This window comes from Balaenoptera acutorostrata, chromosome 11 (genome assembly GCF_949987535.1).
Source record: "Balaenoptera acutorostrata chromosome 11, mBalAcu1.1, whole genome shotgun sequence".
NCBI classification, from domain to species: Eukaryota; Metazoa; Chordata; class Mammalia; order Artiodactyla; family Balaenopteridae; genus Balaenoptera; species Balaenoptera acutorostrata.
This window is the reverse complement of record NC_080074.1, coordinates 3,629,563-3,647,582: the sequence shown is the minus strand read 5'-3', so window position 1 is coordinate 3,647,582 and position 18,020 is coordinate 3,629,563. Positions and strand designations below refer to the sequence as shown.

Sequence of the window (18,020 nt, the reverse complement as noted above, 5' to 3'; positions counted from 1 at the left end):
AGGTGAATTCTATCAAACATTTAGAGAAGAGCTAACACCCATCCTTCTCAAACTCTTCCAGAAAATTGCAGAGGAAGGAGCACTCCCAAACTCATTCTATGAGGCCACCATCACCCTGATACCAAAACCAGACAGAGATACTACAAAAAAAGAAAATTACAGACCAATATCACTGATGAATACAGATGCCAAAATCCTCAACAAAATACTAGCAGACAGAATCCAACAACACACTAAAAGGATCATATACCATGATCAAGTGAGATTTATCCCAGGGATGCAAGGATTCTTCATTATACACAAATCAACCAATGTGATACACCATATTAACAAATTGAAGAATAAAGACCATATGAGCATCTCAATAGATACAGAAAAAGCTTTTGACAAAATTCAACACCCATTTATGATAAACACTCTCCGGAAAGTGGTCATAGAGAAAACCTACCTCAACATAGTAAAGGCCATATACGACAAACCCACAGCAAACATCATTCTCAATGGTGAAAAACTGAAAGCATTTCTTCTAAGATCAGGAACAAGACAAGGATGTCCACTCTCGCCACTATTATTCAACATAGTTTTGGAAGTCCTAATGATGGCAATCAGAGAAGAAAAAGAAATAAAAGGAATACAAATTGGAAAAGAAGAAGCAAAACAGTCACTGTTTGCAGATGACATACTATACATAGATAATCCTAAAGATGCCACCAGAAAACTAGAGCTAATCGATGAATTCGGTAAGGTTGTAGGATACAAAATTAATGCACAGAAATCTCTTGCATTCCTATACACTAATGAGGAAAAATCTGAAAGAGAAATTAAGGAAACAGTCCCATTCACCATTGCAACAAAAAGAATAAAATACCTAGGAATAAACCTACCTAAGGAGGTGAACGACCTGTACTCAGAAAACTGTAAGACACTGATGAAAGAAATCAAAGATGACAAAAACACATGGAGAGATATACCATGCTCTTGGATTGGAAGAATCAATATTGTGAAAATGACTATACTACCCAAAGCAATCTACAGATTCAGTGCAATCCCTATCAAATTACCAATGGCATTTTTTTACAGAACTAGAACAAAAAAGTCTTAAAATTTGTATGGAGACACAAAAGACCTCAAATAGCCAAAGCAATCTTGAGGGGAAAAAAAGGAGCTGGAGGAATCAGGCTCCTTGACTTCAGACTATACTACAAAGCTACAGTAATCAAGGCAATATGGTACTGGCACAAAAATAGAAATATTGATCAATGGAACAGGATAAAAGGCCAGACATAAACCCACGCACCTATGGTCAACTCATCTATGACAAAGGAGGCAAGGATATACAATGGAGAAAAGACAGTTTCTTCAATAAGTGTGCTGGGAAAACGGACAGCTACATGTAAAAGAATGAAATTAGAACACTCCCTAACACCATACACAAAAATAAAATGGATTAAAGATCTAAATGTAAGACCGGACACTATAAAACTCTTAGAGGAAAACATAGGAAGAACACAATATAACGTAAATCACAGCAAGATCTTTTTTGACCCACCTCCTAGAGTAATGGAAATAAAAACAAAAGTAAACAAATGGGACCTAATGAAACTTAAAAGCTTTTGCACCGCAAAGGAAACTATAAACAAGATGAAAAGAGAACCCTCAGAATGGGAGAAAATATTTGCAAACGAATCGACGGACAAAGGATTAATCTCCAAAATACATAAACAGCTTGTGCAGCTCAATATTAAAAATACAGACAGCCCAGTCAAAAAATGGGCAGAAGACCTAAATAGACATTTCTCCAAAGAAGACATACAGATGGCCAAGAAGCACATGAAAAGCTGCTCAACATCACTAATTATTAGAGAAATGCAAATCAAAACTACAATGAGGTATCACCTCACACTGATTAGAATGGGCATCATCAGAAAATCTAGAAACAACAAATGCTGGAGAGGGTGTGGAGAAAAGGGAACCCTCTTGCACTGTTTGTGGGAATGTGAACAGCCACTATGGAGAACAATATGGAGGTTCCTTAAAAAACTAAAAATATAATTACCATATGACCCAGCAATCCCACTACTGGGCATATAACCAGAGAAAACTATAATTCAAAAAGACACATGCACCCCAGTGTTCATTGCAGCACTATTTACAATAGCCAGTTCATGGAAGCAACCTAAATACCCATCGACAGACAAATGGATAAAGAAGATATGGTATATATATACAATGGAATATTACTCAGCTATAAAAAGGAATGAAATTGGGTCATTTGTAGAGACATGGATGGACGTAGAGGCTGTCATACAGAGTGAAGTAAGTCAGAGAAAAGCAAATATCGTATGTTAACGCGTACATGTGGAATCTAGAAAAATGGTACAGATGAACCGGCTTGCAAGACAGAAATAGAGACACAGATGTAGAGAACAAACGTATGGACACCAAGGGGGGAAAGCGGCGAGGGATAGTGGTGGTGGGATGAATTGGGAGATTGGGATTGACATATATACACTAATATGTATAAAATAGATAACTAATAAGAACCTGCTGTATAAAAAATAAATTAAATTTTTAAAAAAATCTCTGGAGAATTCCCTGGTGGTGCAGTGGTTAAGAGTCTGCCTGCCAGTGCAGGGGACACAGGTTCGATCCCTGGTCTGGGAAGATCCCACATGCCGTGGAGCAACTAAGCCCGTGTGCCACAACTACTGAGCCTGTGCTCTAGAGCCTGTGAGCCACAACTGCTGAGCCCACGTGCCACAACTACTGAAGCCCGCGTGCCTAGAGCCCATGCTCCACAACAAGAGAAGCCACCGCAATGAGAAGCCCATGCACCTCAGCAAAGAGTAGCCCCCGATCGCCACTACTAGAGAAAGGCCACGCGCAGCAACGAAGACCCAACGCAGCCAAAAAATTAAAAAAACAGAATGTCAGTTATATTAAAGTATTTGACAGCCAGGATAGACATCTGAACTATAAAATTTAAAAAAAATTTTAAATGAAATCTGATCCCCGTGTTTTTAAAAACCTCCCAGGAGCAGATGCAGTCGCTACGGGTCACTATGCAAGAACGTCCCTGGAGGATGAAGAGGTCTTTCAGCAGAAGCACATTAAGAGGCCAGAAGGGCTTTTCAGAAATCGATTTGAAATTAGAAATGGTGAGTAAAAGTGCCTGGGCCAGAGCTTAATTGTTTGTGAATGAAGTAAAGTATTTTGAAGAATGACAGTGAGTTGTTTGAGCACACCTGCACGACGTCTCTCCGTGTGTTCCAGACTAGCTCGCTGGTTTTGGTTTCCTCTTCGAAAAAGGACAGTTACCGAGAGGGTCGTTTTCCCCAGGGGCCTGTGATTGGTACCAGGAGGAGGCTCAGGCGGGCGCCCAGGCCAGGGCTGCTGGGAAACTGAAGCCGTAATTCATAACCCAGTTCTGGGAGGAGACGCACGACAGTAATAATTGGAGTGTAACAGGCCCTGATTCGTACCCTCGAGTTTTTGAGGACTTGAGGTTGAGGTGTGCTGTAGTGTGACATGAGAGCTGGGGCCTGACATGGCGCAGGCCTGGAAGCCAGGCTTGCAACTGTGCTTACGAAGATTACGTATATAAATTAGCTTAGCAGTGTCAAAGGGAGCAAAGTTCCACCTGCCTAGAAAATGCCGGGCAGTCACCTGGAAAGCTGCTGGCTTGTCCTGGTGTACATCTGCATGTAGAACAGAGGAATTTGCATCGTTATTAAGTGAAGGACAAGATGGGGCTCGGAGCCATGTTTCTGCAGGCAGTTTCCACTGCTGCAGGCCTGTGGGGGAGTTGGCATTTCTCCGTATCTGGCCTGCCCTGGCCGCATCACGCCCACTGCCTCCCTCCCCGTGCCCCTCCTGGCAGTGCCAGCATGCGGGTTCTCTGGTTCTGTTTCTCAGATGAGGAAACTGAAGCTTGGCTGCACTCGCCAACCGGGTGCCTCGGGTTGGGGGGCTGGATCCCAGCTGGGTCTGTTCAGCTCCGCCGTCCCTGGTCGTTGCGCCCTCCTCCATGTCATCCAGCCTGATTTGGAGGCTGCAGCTTGGCCACCCTGTTTTCCTTCTCCCTCCCTCCTTACCCCCTCTCACAGCAGCCGAGGCCAGAGATAACCTTACTGGCAGGGCCCAGACAAGGACACCGCTTGATGTTGGAAAGGCCTCTCGCTGCTGCCTGCAGGGCGCTGGGCCGTCTGTGTTCCCTGTGGGGACGTGTGTGTGTGTGTGTGTGTGTGTGCGCCGTCTGTGTTCCCTGTGGGGACGTGTGTGTGTGTGTGTGTGTTTGTGCCGTCTGTGTTCCCTGTGGGGACGTGTGTGTGTGTGTGTGTGTGTGTGTGTGTGTGTGTGTGTGTGTGTGTGTGTGTTTTGACCACTTCCCTCCCCAGTTGCTGCCTTCGCACTCCTGGGCAACCCTCACCAGGAAACCCTCCACACTGCCCAGCCCTGCCGCCTGGGGACTCCGTGGTGGAATTTGCCCAGTGAACGTAGGTCTAAGGGGCCTGAGTAGATGAAGGATTTGTTTCCATGTCACATAGCCATCCCCGCTTACCTCCTAGAAAATGTGGCGCCTTACAGAGCTTTCTGGGCCTTTTTGACAGCCCGAAGGCACTCAGACCTCTGACTGCATTGGCGTGTGCTTTGTTCTGTGTAGCTGTTTTAATCATACCACAGTGTCTTTGTTCTCTGTGTGCGTTTTAGGCACCTAGAGATTTTTATTTAGCTCTCAGTTGCCCTGGAGACCTGGTCTTGGGCCTCCTGGCCTGGGCCCCTGGGGAGAGTGCACAGGGGCAGCAGAGTCCCGCCTGCCCTCCTGATCCCTGGCCCTGGGCCTGGGTAGATGTCCTCCCCCGTCCCCGTGGCAGGTGGCACCACGGCCGACCCGGAGGAGCGAAGGTGTGACTGAGGCTTCAGGCACAGGCAGACCGTCGCCTAGCAGGCGTCCCTCTCCGTGGTTCAGGGTTCCTGCTTTCTTTCTTAAAAATCATAGATTTTGAGTTTGTTTTAAAATAACCCAGAACTTTGAGAAATTGCTCCCAGTATTCTGAGGCTCTTCTATGCACTCAGACTGTTTAAGTTTAGTTTTGAAACAAAACAGAGCCTTTGGCAAATGAGTCTGCCTACCTGATGACTGGCTGACTGAACTTGGTTTTTCACTTTTCACTTGGTTTTGTTGTTTTCTACATAAAAAGTGATGGAATAGAAACCAGGCAATTGAGCTCAGTTTCCAGCTCTGTGCTTCTCTCCCTGCACCATTGTGGGCAGTCGCTTTAATGATCTGAGCCTCAGTTTCCTCATCTGAAAATGGGGATAATTCTATCATAGGGCTAAAGTGAGAATCAAATTTGAGGTCACGGGTGGAAAACATTAGCTACACAGAGAGCATGTTACACACGTGACTGGGCCGAGCTGCACGCTGCACTTGGGCTGTTTGTGCCCTTGGCACGGGTGTGAGCTGTGGGTGTGACTTGCCGAGGCTTTGCTTAGCCCTGGATGGGAGTCACGTGGAAAGAATCCGGAACACTGGTGTCACGTTCAGTTTCCTCCGTTGGTCATTGAGCTGCAGAGTGGGGGACCCAGCGTTGGCGGTCATGGAAGGTCTGTAGCACACCAGGCAGGACCGAGGGACCCGGAGATGGAGCCGGGCCTTGTGCTCTGAGCTGTATCCCGTGGCCGGGGCCAGTCACAGCTCTGCACTGTTGCTGCCCAGCCGGGAACGGGTGTTTACAGTGAACAGGACATTAGAGAAACTGCCGAGGAGCAGCTGACGGACGTCAGCTCGAACCATAAGAAAAGCCCACTGTGACCAAGTGGGGGGTACGTTTAGAAGCCGGGTGCTGCTGGGGGGCGTGGTTGGCGTCCACTGTGGGGCCTGGGAGGTGAGCAAGGCCTCTGGGAGCAGCCACGGTGCAAACACATCCTGTGGTTATTAGGAAGCAGCACAGCTGACACCGTTTCAGCAGGGTTTTCTGTACGTGGTCTCGTCCAGTTTTCCCAGATGTGGCTGAGTTTGTTTTTTTCTTAATACTTCGTAACATTTTTGTCATGTGATGTTTAATCTTTGCAAATATAGTCTAACATGTGAACTGGAATAAATGTCCTTATCACATGAACTCTACCTTCTGTGTATTTTTTTCAGTAGTGGATCAATTAGGGATGAGAATTTTTCTTACCTTAACCACGGCAGTTCTCTTTTCTGGAGATCTGCTATTGAGTATTGATCTTTGTTTCTGCCAGACCAGGGGTAATCTATCAAAGTAAACAGAAGGACATTATTAAAAGCAAAGTATGATTATTTTTATTCCTGCAACATCTTTTGTTCTTTACTCTTGGCAGTGGTAAAACTTCTCCAAGCAGCTGACAGCTTTAAAGACCAGACCTTCTTTCTCAGCCAGGTTTCCCAGGATGCCCTGAGGAGAACCCTCTTCCCCCTGGGGGGATTAACGAAAGATTTTGTAAAGAAAATAGCTGCTGAGAATAGTCTTCATCATGTGCTTCAGAAAAAAGAGGTAGGACTGAGGGGTGTGCGTGCTCCCAGCCTGGGGTCCCGCACCGCCTCCCCTGCCCGGGGTCTGGCATCGGGCGAGGAGCCCATCACGCACACAGTGGGAGGGGCTGGGTCCTTCAGAAAGCAGCAGAGAAGGGACCTCTCCGTCCCGGCCGTGCCTCGGCCCCCCGGGGGTGGCAGCTCTCCTGGCAGCTCGGTGGCTGGCTGGGGTGCTCTTGGCTCAGCTGCCAGGTGAGAGCGGGACGGTGAGGACCGGGCCCCGAGACCCCCGTCGGCACGCAGATCTCTGTTTCCGTCCACGCGTCAGCACGGCCTCGTCAGGCGTCTTCTTTGCGCCAGGCACTGCACCACTGGCCTCTGAGGACCCGGTGAGGAGCGCAGGTCCATCCCTGCCTTCGGGGAGCTTACGCCAAGGGGGCAGACGGACAAACCTACCGTTGTAAACTCAGAAGGTGTCCCTGAGAGAAGGGGTGGGGTCCGGTGAGAGAAAATGCCACAGGCTCTGATCTAGATTCGGGGGCAGAGACAGACGCCAGGAAAGGCCTCCAAGGAAAGTCTGTCTGTCCTCAGGCCTCAGGGTGAATGGGATTTAGTGTCCCGGAGACGGTTGGGGAAGAGCCTGTACCTGGCGCAGTGGTGGAGTTGAGGTGAAGCCGGTGTGGTGGGCGCTTGGTGCTGGAGGGTGGGGTGCGATGTGGGAGGGGTCCCAGCAGGCTCGGCAGACCCCGGGGTGGTCAGTCTAAGCAGGCTGTTTCGGGTTGAGGCGGCCTTAGCTGCAGCCGCTGCTTCACGTCTGTCCTGGGGACGGGCACAGCTGTGCTTTTGTCGGCAAGTTGCTGTCCCCAGGGAAGCCATCCCTCCGCCCATATCATCTCTGCTCGTGTCTCTACCTGCTCGGTTTCTGGCTGTGGCTGGTAGGAGCCGAGGGAGCCACCCTCGTAGGACCCGCGTTCTAGGGACACAGGTCAGCGCGGAAGCCAAACGACGAGCACAGGACGGCGGGCCTGTTCCCGCTAGGTCTTCCTGCGCGCTAGAAACGGCACCTTGAGAAAAGACTCTCCTTCCTCAGACCCTCCCGCGATGCTTCACCTCGTGGCCTGGCTTGTACTTCCTGCTTCTGTTCTGCTCCGTGTCTCTCCCCTGAGGCTCACCAACAGTGGCCTGAGGGCTTAAGCAGCTTTAGTTTTCTTTCCTGGGCAGCTGGTCTGAGGGTCTGCAGCGCGGGGCCAGACCCTGCTGGGTGTGGAGGTGGCACTGCTTACTTAGCCGCCAAGGTCCATGTCTGGGGCCTGAAATAAGCCCCTAAGTTCTGTTTGTGGCTGTGACTGGTGTGTGTGGTGCTGGAGAAAGGAAGCCAGGCCCCTGGCCCGGGGGTGGGGCGGCTCGGGGCAGGTGAGGCCCCGAGAGGCCCCGTGTGCCCCCCGCCCCTGCCCAGGCTCTCCAGGTGGAGTGCAGGACCCCACCCGGCCGTTCGTCTCACGGTCGGCCCTCCTTTCATTTCAGAGCATGGGCATCTGTTTCGTTGGTAAAAGAAATTTTGAAAATTTCATTCTTCAGGTGAGTGGTTTTTGGTGCAAAAGGATGCAGCCACGTTTCTGCTCTGGACCGGGATCCGTTAGTAATGAGACGTTTGTTTTCCAGTACTTACAGCCTCGACCTGGTAAATTTATTTCTATAGAAGACAATAAAGTTCTGGGAACGCATAAAGGTGAGATGCACCCCTGGGCTGCTTTTCATCCTGAGCTCCGTGAGGCGTGGGGCAAGTTCGAGCTCTGGGAGTTTAGGCGGGACGCTTCCAGGCCCTCAGGGACGGGGTGGGTGGCGCCAGGGAAGGCGGGAGTGGCTCTGACGGGGTGTTTGCGGTTCGAGACGCGGGCTCCTTGTAAGCATTGCAGCCAATAACAAAGGATGCCGTCTGGTTCAGGAGCCTCACTCTCTGAGTTATGTATTAAGTCCCCGTGAATAGACTTACTTTTTCATTACATATAGAGAATACCAGACTACAGAAAAACTCCACTGGAGGGAAGGAGTTAGGTTGACTTCAGAGCACGAGTTTCATGATTTAGGACGCCGTGAAGAGCTGGGACCAGAAGGTGGCCCTCCTGGCCGGAGTGCTGCACCCCAGGTGCTGCTCCCTCATTCGCAGACACTGCTGGGGGTCGGGGCACCCCGAGCCTGCCCTGAGCCGGCGTGGGGAGGACGGGTCAGGCGCGAGAGTTCACAGCCCAGGTGGGAGGACAGAGGCGGGCTTGGTCAACGGTGGGGCTGTGCCCTTGGGGGCCTGATGACAGACGAGACTTGGTCCAGCGTGGGTCTGACCTGCCGGAAGGACAAGGGCTGGGGCTCAGGCGTGGACACTCCCAAGGGGCTTGTTCCTTGGAGACCCTCGCCTCGGTTTGGATCCGACGGCTTCCCCTTCCTGGTGCTGTTGGAGGGAGCGGGCCGTAGACGCCACGGGCTCCCAGAGAGCTGAGCGTTCCTGAGGGAGGACGTGCCGGCCCTGCTGGGGACAACTTGCAGGGTGCTCGCAGCCTCTCGCGGCAGGAGGCTGCCAGGGCACGCACGGGAGCCCAGCTCCGTTGCCGGCTTGCAGAAGTGGAGCGCCGAGCTCGGGGCTGGGGGCTGGGGGAGGCGTGGCCTAGCCGGCTGGCCCTGTGGTGTTTGTGGTGGCGGGGGGAGGGTGCACAGAGAAACCGGGGCAGCCGGGTGTCCTGGCCCCGAGGCGGTTAGTGCCCGGGGGCTCGGCAACAGGGGCTTGTGGCTTCGGGGGGGCACTTGGTCCGCGTTCTAAAGGAGCGGTCCCTGCTCCTGGTGGGTCGGGGGCCGCACCGCTGGAATGGCCCCTCGTGGGGTGGGAGGTACAGCCTAAGCCAGGCTGCCCGGGGGGTCCGCAGAAGAAGCCTCCTGCCTGCTGCCTCCCAGCCTCCTCCCCGTCCCGAGGGTGGGACGTTAGAGACGGGGCCCCTCCCACCTCCCTGAGAAACTCTTTCCACAGGTTGGTTCCTGTATACTTTGGGCCAGAGAGCCAAGATAGGTGGCTTACGGGAGCCCTGGTACGTGGTGGAGAAGGACAGCGCCAGGGGCGACGTGCTCGTGGTGAGTCGGGCGGGTGAGGTGACGGAGGCCTGGTCATGGCAGAGCCCACGGTGCTGAGCCAGGCAGCGTGGGGGATCTGCAGGGCAGCTGCGATCGGGAGCGTCCTCGCCTTTCCTCTGCATCCTCCCGGGATTGGCCCTAGGTACCTGAAGGGTTTTGTTTAAGGTGCTTACTAGGCTCTTATTGTATGCAGGTCACATTATTAATCATCACATCAGTCCCTGTAAATAGATGTATTCCTCCGATTTTACAAGACTCAAAGATGAAGTTAACGTGGGAAGGTCCCTTGGAGAAGAGGTGGCTCAGTGCCCCGGCCTGGGCCTGCACACAGAGGGCTCCAGCGACTCTCTGTTGAACAGATGGGGTGCAGAGCTGGGACCAGCCTAGGCCGTCTGCCGCAGCGGGGCTCTGGGCCACTGGGACCCGGGACCGTGTCCTCAGGCTCTAGAGCAGGGCTTCACAAAGGGGGCATGTTTGCCCTGCTCCCCTCCCTGGGACATTTGGCAGGGTCTGGGGACATTTTGAGTGTCACGGCATGGGGGAGGGAGGAGGGGAACAGGTGCTGCTGGTGTCTAGTGGGTGAAGCCAGGGAGACCCGGCCCCAAATCTCAGCGGTGCCGGGGTTGAGCATCCTGGCTCTGAGCGCGCTCTATCCCAGAGCTGGGGGCCCTCCCTTAGACACGGGCAGAGGGGCCAGCAGGCCTCTGAGACATCACCGCCCAGAAGAGGCCTGGGCGCAAGGGCCTGGACGGTGATTCTGGTCCAGCATGAGTTAAAGGGACTTAAGTGTAAAGTTTAGCTGTCTCTTTTGCTTTGAGAAGGGACATCCACCGACACTTGTCCCCTGTGTGGGTCTCCTTATCTACTTAGAGCCCAAGGGCCGCGGACTTGATGCCCTTGGTCCTGCCTCAGGGGAGGCCTGCTAAGTCCTAGGAGGCCAGGTGCGTGGAGGCGCCGGGAGCCCTGTCCCCAGCCACGTGGGGCTTGGTGGGATCCCTGTGGCGACGTGGCCGCCCCGTGCGCCTCTGGCGCTGGGCCGCCGGGTTGTGCCAGGGGCAGGGTGAACTCCCAGGAGGAGAGGTCACAGGGTCGGATCGCACGCTCCTCTGCTGTTTGCTGAGTGTGACCGTGACGAGTGACTTGCCCTCTCGTGCCTCAGTTTCCTCATCTGCAAAGTGGGGTAGAAAGGCTCGAGGGATAAGCGCATGAATTTCCACGTGTCAGCGTGGATTTCAGTGAGTGTTTACTGTTACGATCATTATTAGTGAAGTGCAGCGAGGGGGCTTTGGGGCAGGACCCTCCGCTGAGGGCTCCAGGGTGTCACGTCCTCGCGTTCCGCTCCGCAGGCCCCCCGGACAGACCACCCGGCCCTGTACAGGGACCTGCTGCGGACCGGCCGCGTGCACTGGGTGGCGGAGGAACCGCCCGCAGCCCTGGTCCGCGACAAGATGATGGAGTGCCACTTCCGGTTCCGCCACCAGATGGCGCTAGGTGACTGAGCGGGGATCCCGGGCAAGGCCAGAGTTAGGACAGGCGATTGGACCTGGGCCGGGGCCCCCACTGTTCAGATTGTATAACGCGCAGGCCTCCTTGCCCTCTGCCTACGCAGAGACAGCCTGGGGGGCGCTGAGGCCAGCTTAGCCTCCTTTGTCCGTGACACAGGGTTGGTCTCTGGAAGAGGGCAGGTTGCTGGGGCGGGTGGGATTGAGGGTCCCACTGGCAGGCCAGCCGGCAGATAGTGTGTGTGCTGCCCCGGGGCCCGGGCGGCGCTGAGCCCCTCTGGCTGTCGCCCCGAGCTTCCTTTGTCCTCGCTGCCTGCTCCTTCCTCCCCGGGGGCCCAAGGCCTGGGGCTGAGCACACATGGCAAGGCCAGCGCCCCCTCCAAGGGTCCTTCTCTTCCCCCAGTGCCCTGCGTGCTGACCCTCAATCAAGACGGCACTGTGTGGGTGACGGCCGTGAAGGCCGTGCGGGCTCTCGCCCTGGGACAGGTGAGTGGGGGTACGCCGGCTGGCAGGCGGGTTGGGGCCTCAGCCCCAAGTCTGCGCCTGCTTTTGCCCCGGAACCCGGCCCTCCTCAGCACCTGCCCGGCCGCGCGGAGGAGCAGGCTTCGTGCTCTGGAAGGACGGCACTTCCTCCCGAGCAGAGCAGCTGGTCTCCGGGGGCAGTGAGGGGCAGAGGGGCTGCGGTGCTCGGCTCATAGCCCGCGGGGGTGGGTGCACAGCCAGCCCTGCAACCGTGAGGCCTGGCTCTTACGCGGCTCGTGGGAGCGCCGGCTGCCCTGCCCGGGCCCGCCTCTGGTCTGGGCCCCGGGGACAAGGACGGAAGGGGGAGAGGCGGAGCACTGCCCCTCCCCAGCCCCCGGTCTGGGCTCCTGGCTGCACTGGGGGCACCCGGATGCCGGGTCGCACTGCAGGTGACACGGCCTTTCTCCTCTGCAGTTCGCTGTGTTCTACAAAGGGGGCGAGTGCCTGGGCAGTGGGAAGATCCTGCGCCTGGGGCCATCCGCCTACACACTCCAGAAGGGCAGGAGCACACCCAGTATGGCCGTGGAGGGCTCCGGCAGCGGCCGGGGTGACAGCCCGGGCCGGGGTACCACGCTCTGACAGAGGCCGAGCGGCTGCTGCGGAGCTCGCGGGAGGAGACGTGGAGGAGCGGAGCCGGGGGCAGGGCCGCCGGGGGCTCGGCCACTGCTGCCCGCACCTGCCGCCCCAGTCCTGGCCCGGCCGGCCAAGCTTCCGGGCCGCTTCAGAGCCAGGGAGAGCCCGTCCTCTCTGCTCGCTGGCCGGCGGGTCTGTCCCAAGTGCCCCATGGGTGGAGTTCCTCTTTCGCACCCCCTAGAAAGAGACATTTGGAGGGGGATGGCTGGGCTGCAGGGGCAGCACCCAATAAAAACTCTGTCCGGGGTCTGGATTCTGATGGCTTCCAGTGGGGTGGGGCCTGGGTGGGCCGTCCCGGGGGCTCCACGGCACTGGCCACGTGTGGGGAGGCGGGTGTGTGTGCTGCACGGGAGAGCGATGGAATCCCCCCTTCCTCCGCCTCCGTTCACGGCTGTGCCCACCCTTACCTGTGGTAGAGAACGTGTGACGGGCCTTGAGCTGAGTCCCAGCCTGCAGGGTGTCTGAGGGGGACAGTGGGGCCTTGAGGCCACTCTGAGGGGCGGCGGCTCTGCCCCGAGTCCAGGCAGCTGCGCGGGAGCCTCCCCTCCCCCTGCAGAGTGCCCGGCACCCTGGCCAGTCACGTCGAGAGCTGAAGGGTAGCTTATAGACAAGGGAAGTTTATTTCTCACGGTTGTGGAACCTGGAAGTCTGAGGTCAGGGTGCCGGCTCCGACGGGGGAGGGTCCTCTTACGGGTGGCCGGTGGCCGTCTTCTCGCTGTGTCTTAGCGTGGTGGAAGGGGCAGGGGTTTTTCTGGGACCCCCCCACCCCCGGCCGTGCCGCGCAGCTTGTGAGATCTCCGTTCCCCCACCAGGGACTGAACCCGGGCCCTCGGCAGTGAAAGTGCTGCATCCTAACCACTGGACCACCAGGGAGCTCCCTGTGGCCTCTGAAGAACACCTGTCCGCTTCGTGAGGGCCCCACCCTCAAGACCCAATGGCCGCCACCACCTCAGGGCTAGGGTTTCAACCTGTGCCCTTCGGGACACAAACACACGCCATAGAGCATGTGCGCGTTTAGTGCGGTGGGCGGCTCGCCGGGCGCTGAGTGGCAGATGAGAGCACCTTGGGAGCTGGCTCTGGCCGCGGGCATCTTGGGGTGGCCGTTGTCCTGCCGTGGGCGGTTGAAAGGCCCGCTGCGGAGCCACCGCAGGACTTGGAGGCGGGAGGCTTGGAGATGCTCCACCGGGCCTCTCCCGGGGGAGCGGTCAGCTGGGTCAGGCGGGGGTTGGCCCCGTCTGGGGAGCCGCCACGGTGGGAGGAGGGGCGGGTGGAGGCAGTCGGCATGGACACAGGCCAGCAGAGGGGAGGCCGCCCTTCTAGCCTCCAGACGGCTCTTCCCGTCCTGCCAGCCCGACGCCAGGCCTCCAGCCAGCTCGGCCAGTGGAGGCGGGAGGAGGGAGCACAAGCCTGCCGCTGCCCCAGGGTCACCAGGCCTCACCCTTGGCTGCGCCCATGGCAGCCTCCGGGCCGCAGTACCACCTTCTCTCTGGGGGCACAGCTGACAGACTCTGGGAGGCCTCTGGGCAACGCCTCAGAGACTCAGGTGTAGCTGTTGGCCAGGGGGCACCACTGGGCCGAGTTCGTGGCCTGGGCCTCTGGCTTCCCCCAGACTCCAGGGCTGCACCCCCAGGTGACCTTCAGAGGGGCTGGGGCTGAGAAGTGGGTGGGCTTCCCCTCCCCCTTTCCCACACAGGTGCCCCGCTGCCAGGGCCCGGTCACTCCCACACCATCGATAACGAGAGAAGGGGCCAGAGCCGGATGCTTTCACGCACCGACTCCCGGCCTTTGATGTAAACAAGAGCTTCCCCGCACCCACCCACCCCCTCCTCTCCCCACATCATTTCCAGGGTAATCTCAGCGAGACAGACCCTAGAACCGGGCCTGTGCTTCGCTCCTTGAAGGCTCGGGTCAGGGTCAACCCCCGGGGCCTGTCTTCTGCCCACGTCCCCAGAAGCCTTTGCAAGCCCCAGACCTCCCTGCACCCCCAGTGTCTACAGGTAGGGAGCCTGGAGTGAGGCTACAGCGTGATGTGAGGGAGCACTTACTCCTACAGCTGGGACGGGGGAGGCTTGGTTGTTTTTGTGGCCTGGACAGCGTTCAGATGTTCAGTGTTCACGTCTGTGTTTCTGTCTCGATCCCGCGGGTCCTGGAGTGGCCTTGGCTAGTGGTTGGTATGGAGTGCAATTATTTACGTCCACGGGAGGCCACCCAGGCCCAGCGGACGCACCTGCTCCCTTCAGCCGGGGGCTACTCTCCTCACGTGTCCCCCTTAAGCAGCACTTTTGGCTTGAGGTGGTGGTATTCTATCACGTTCATGACCGGGCACTCTTGACCGGTGAATGTTAGCAGGGGAACAGGGGAGGGAGCAGAACCTGAGAGTGACCTTTGGGGGTGGGGCGTTCATGGGTGGTTTTCCTCTTTTTTTCTCCCAGGCTTGACCCAAGGATGGCCCCAACCTCTGGAGCTGTGTGGCCAGCACTGGGGCAAGGACTCCAAGAGAGGCCTGGGAAGGGGGGGCCCTGTGGGCTGAAGAGTGTGTGGGATCCCCCACTGTCTTCTCTTTGCTCCCACTGATTTTCCCCAAAGGTAGCCCCAGGTGGGTGGAAGTGAGGCAGTGCAGGCAGCTAGAACCCTGGAAGAAACCCATCTTTTTGGATAGAGGAACCAAGAAAAGGGGCCCTAGGAGTAACAGTGTGTGAGGCAAATCCCAGAGAGGAGAGAGTGCTGGCGGAATGGACCCCTCGCTTTCCATATATACTGAACAGGTGCTGGCTCACCCTGAGTTGGAACAGACCCAAAGCAGCATATGAAAGGCTTTGAGGGCAGAACGGACATAAACCACCCCAAGTCCTAGACTAACCGAGTGACAGGTGTGCAGAGTGGACCCAAGGCGGCACAGCAAAGTCACAGCCACAGGAGACAGAACTTGTGGTCTGAACCTAATGGGGTTGACTGCATTCTAGAACAAACAACTGACATCTGCCAGCGGATCTTAACAGGACCCTGAGGCTCATGATGTAACTGAATCAAAGATGTCAATCAAGGATTCAGTTTGAAATTAGCCAGCCTACAAAGAACCAGGAAACACCAAGAGAAAAGAAAACAGATTGCGGCCCCAAGATGACCCAGATGCCCAAATTACCAAGGAATTTAAAGCATCTGTTATAATCATGCTCTATGAGGTAAAGGTAAACACTCTTGAAATTCACGGAAAACTAGAAGTCTTCAGTAGAGAAATAAAAGTAATAAAAAGGAACCAAATGGAAATTTTAGAACTTAAAATTACAATATTTTAAGTTAAAAAAAAATCACTGGATAGGCTCAATAGCAGAATGGAGATGATAGAGGAAAGAATCAGTCAACTTGAAAATTGATCACTAGAAATGATCTAATCTGAAGAACAGAGAAAAAAAGAGTGAAAACAGATGAACAAAGCCTCAGGAACCAGTTGTGTTCACTGGCGTCCCAGAAGGACAGGAAAAAGAGATTGGTGCAGGAAAATAATTTTGAAGTGTGAGGTGCAAGAGTCTGGATGAGCAGGAAATGAATAGAAAGTTCCGGAATGGCTCCTGCTCCCCCCCGGCTTGTCAGCATCCTGTACATGGTCCCTTTTCTAGGGCTGCCTTAGGAAGGGGCGGGAACATGGATGCAGGAGTGGGGGTAAAACCAGACAGCAGAAGTACAAATTCAAAAAAATCTTAATTTATTGTAGACTCTTTCCTCATTTGTGTTGCAATTCCAGTGTTCTGAACATTAATAAATACACATTTGTTTAAAAAAAAAACCTCCAGTGTCTAGTATCTCTCATAAAGTCTTAAGTCACAAAAATAGGTTTACATTTTTCCTGTCTTAATAAAACTGACAGTTGTTTTTTTGGTAACAGTTCTGATCAAATGAAAAAACTAAATACATCTCAAGGGACAAAATCCAGTTGCAGAAGAATATGGGATAATACGAAAGTGAAGTGTTCAGACTCAAAAATATTTCCACTTTTTTTTTTTACTTAGAAAATGTCTCCTCAATGGTAAACATTTGAAGGTACTATTATTTTGTATCTTGAAAAGGCCACTCCCCTGCTAAGGCACATTTATAATTCATTCAAGTGTGAGGGCTTTGGGATCGCATTTCATTTTTGTATGAAGCCTGTGGTCTTAGACCTGAGTATCAGGTATGTTTTCCTCTCAGCCATTAACAATACTCGCATTTTCATCAAAATAATACAGTATGGACATCTTTGCATTTTACTTGATTTTCATCATATTTTATGGTTTCTCGTATTTGGAGGCAGCTGTGCTGACCATTTATTTGGGCATCCGACTGAGGAACAAAAGAAACACTGAAATAAGACGTGTCTGAATAATTCTGGGCCCCGTTCCACAGCCCCTCAGGCCACGCTGTGCCGACTGCCCACAGAGGGACAGTCACAGCCGGTCCTTGGTGTGAGTTTCCAAAAAACAGCTTGGTAACCATTGAACAGTGTGGCTGAGGCTTTGTCCCTTCTCACAATTGGCCATTTGAAGCAAAATGAAGTAATTGGTCAGACTCTGGGGGTGAGACCCCCGCCTGCCTGGAGCTCCTCGGAGTCTAAAAGAGCTAGAAAATTGGCAGGAAGGAATGTGACATCCTGGAAGACCTCATACCTCCGTCTGAATCGGGAACGTGTGAACATTTTACACTCCCGCCGAGAACAGGCGCAGAGGGACAAAGGAATTCCCCACCTGCAGTACCGCTGACCGGGAAGGGGGCCAGGGAGGCCCTGCGGGGCTCAGAGTGGGGCCCACCCCAGCGAAGGGGGCAGGGGATGACCAGTGTGTCGGTCGCGGCCGTGTGCACCTGCATCCCACGCTCAGCAGAGCTCCCGAGTCCGGTCCAGCCCCAGATGGCCCTGTCTTGGAGCCACACCCGTCCAGGCAGATGGGAGCTGAGGGCAGGCATCGCAAATGCACATGTGCTGCGCATCCAGGCGGCCACGTGTGATGCCCACGGGCTCCTGCCTCTGGGCTGGAAGCAGCACCGGAACCTCTGTCCAGCAGCACTCCCTACACACTACCCCCCTCTGCTTTGCTGGGACACCAGTTGCTGGATGCGTGCCAGACTCCAGGCTGGCTGTGCAATCTTCCTGACGTCAGAAAGAGGGAGAGATCATCCCACGGATCTCCCAGTATGGACAGAGTCAGTACAAATGCAAAATATACAGAGGTTTTTGCCTTTTCAAAGTTCCATACAAATATACAAAAGTATCTACACCTTTGCAACAAAGGAAAGTGATCTGCTTTAAGACGAGGGCTGCCTTTGCAGAGGGCTGTGGAGCTGCTGGGAGCTGCCTGCGGCCCTGAGTCCTGGCCAGCCGGCCCGGCGGCTCCTCTCAAGGCCAGCTCTCCTGCTGGGCCCTGTCCCGGCCAGGCCAGCGCACGGTTTTGGCTCTGTCCGCAGTCCGCGGGTTGAGCTGTGCCGGCCCGGGAGTCCACGCCTCCCGTACCTGTGGCCTTTGGCACTTGTCATGGGTCTAAGGGGCCCTGAGCCTCCGGGGCAGCTCAGGGCTTTGTGTCTGGACCTTCCGTCATGCCAGTCACGGGGCTACCACTGCAGCCCCATGGGGCCCCTGCCACCAGGGCCTGCTTCACTGACAGGGCAGGGGCCCCTCGGGCTCCAAGGTCCAGGAGCACAACGACACAGCAGAGGCCTGGGCGGAGGTGATGGGCTTGTCTCACGGTTTCCTGATGGTTCAAAGTGAAGTTTCGTTACTGCCT

General features: G+C 54.9%; 2 protein-coding genes across 10 annotated transcripts in view; one reads left to right on the top strand and one right to left on the bottom strand.

The window, feature by feature from the left end:
• Positions 1-16,035, top strand: part of TRMU (tRNA mitochondrial 2-thiouridylase) — a 27,196-nt gene extending 11,161 nt beyond the window's left edge. For 2 of the 7 annotated variants that reach the window (XM_007189214.2, XM_057555968.1), the window contains 9 exons: positions 3,036-3,158; positions 6,405-6,518; positions 8,021-8,074; positions 8,159-8,225; positions 9,513-9,613; positions 10,960-11,104; positions 11,519-11,601; positions 12,052-14,267; positions 14,703-16,035. In XM_007189214.2, coding sequence (XP_007189276.1) covers positions 3,036-3,158; positions 6,405-6,518; positions 8,021-8,074; positions 8,159-8,225; positions 9,513-9,613; positions 10,960-11,104; positions 11,519-11,601; positions 12,052-12,216 — 852 coding nt within the window. In that variant the 3' untranslated portion in view covers positions 12,217-14,267; positions 14,703-16,035. The other 5 variants (XM_007189212.2, XM_057555967.1, XM_057555966.1 and 2 more) reach the window with 5 other exon arrangements.
• CELSR1 (cadherin EGF LAG seven-pass G-type receptor 1) overlaps positions 15,958-18,020 on the bottom strand; it is a 148,695-nt gene continuing 146,632 nt past the window's right edge. For 2 of the 3 annotated variants that reach the window (XM_057555962.1, XM_057555963.1), the window contains exon 35: positions 15,958-18,020. In XM_057555962.1, the coding sequence (XP_057411945.1) occupies positions 17,996-18,020 (25 nt within the window). In that variant the 3' untranslated portion in view covers positions 15,958-17,995. The other variant, XM_028168244.2, reaches the window with a different exon arrangement.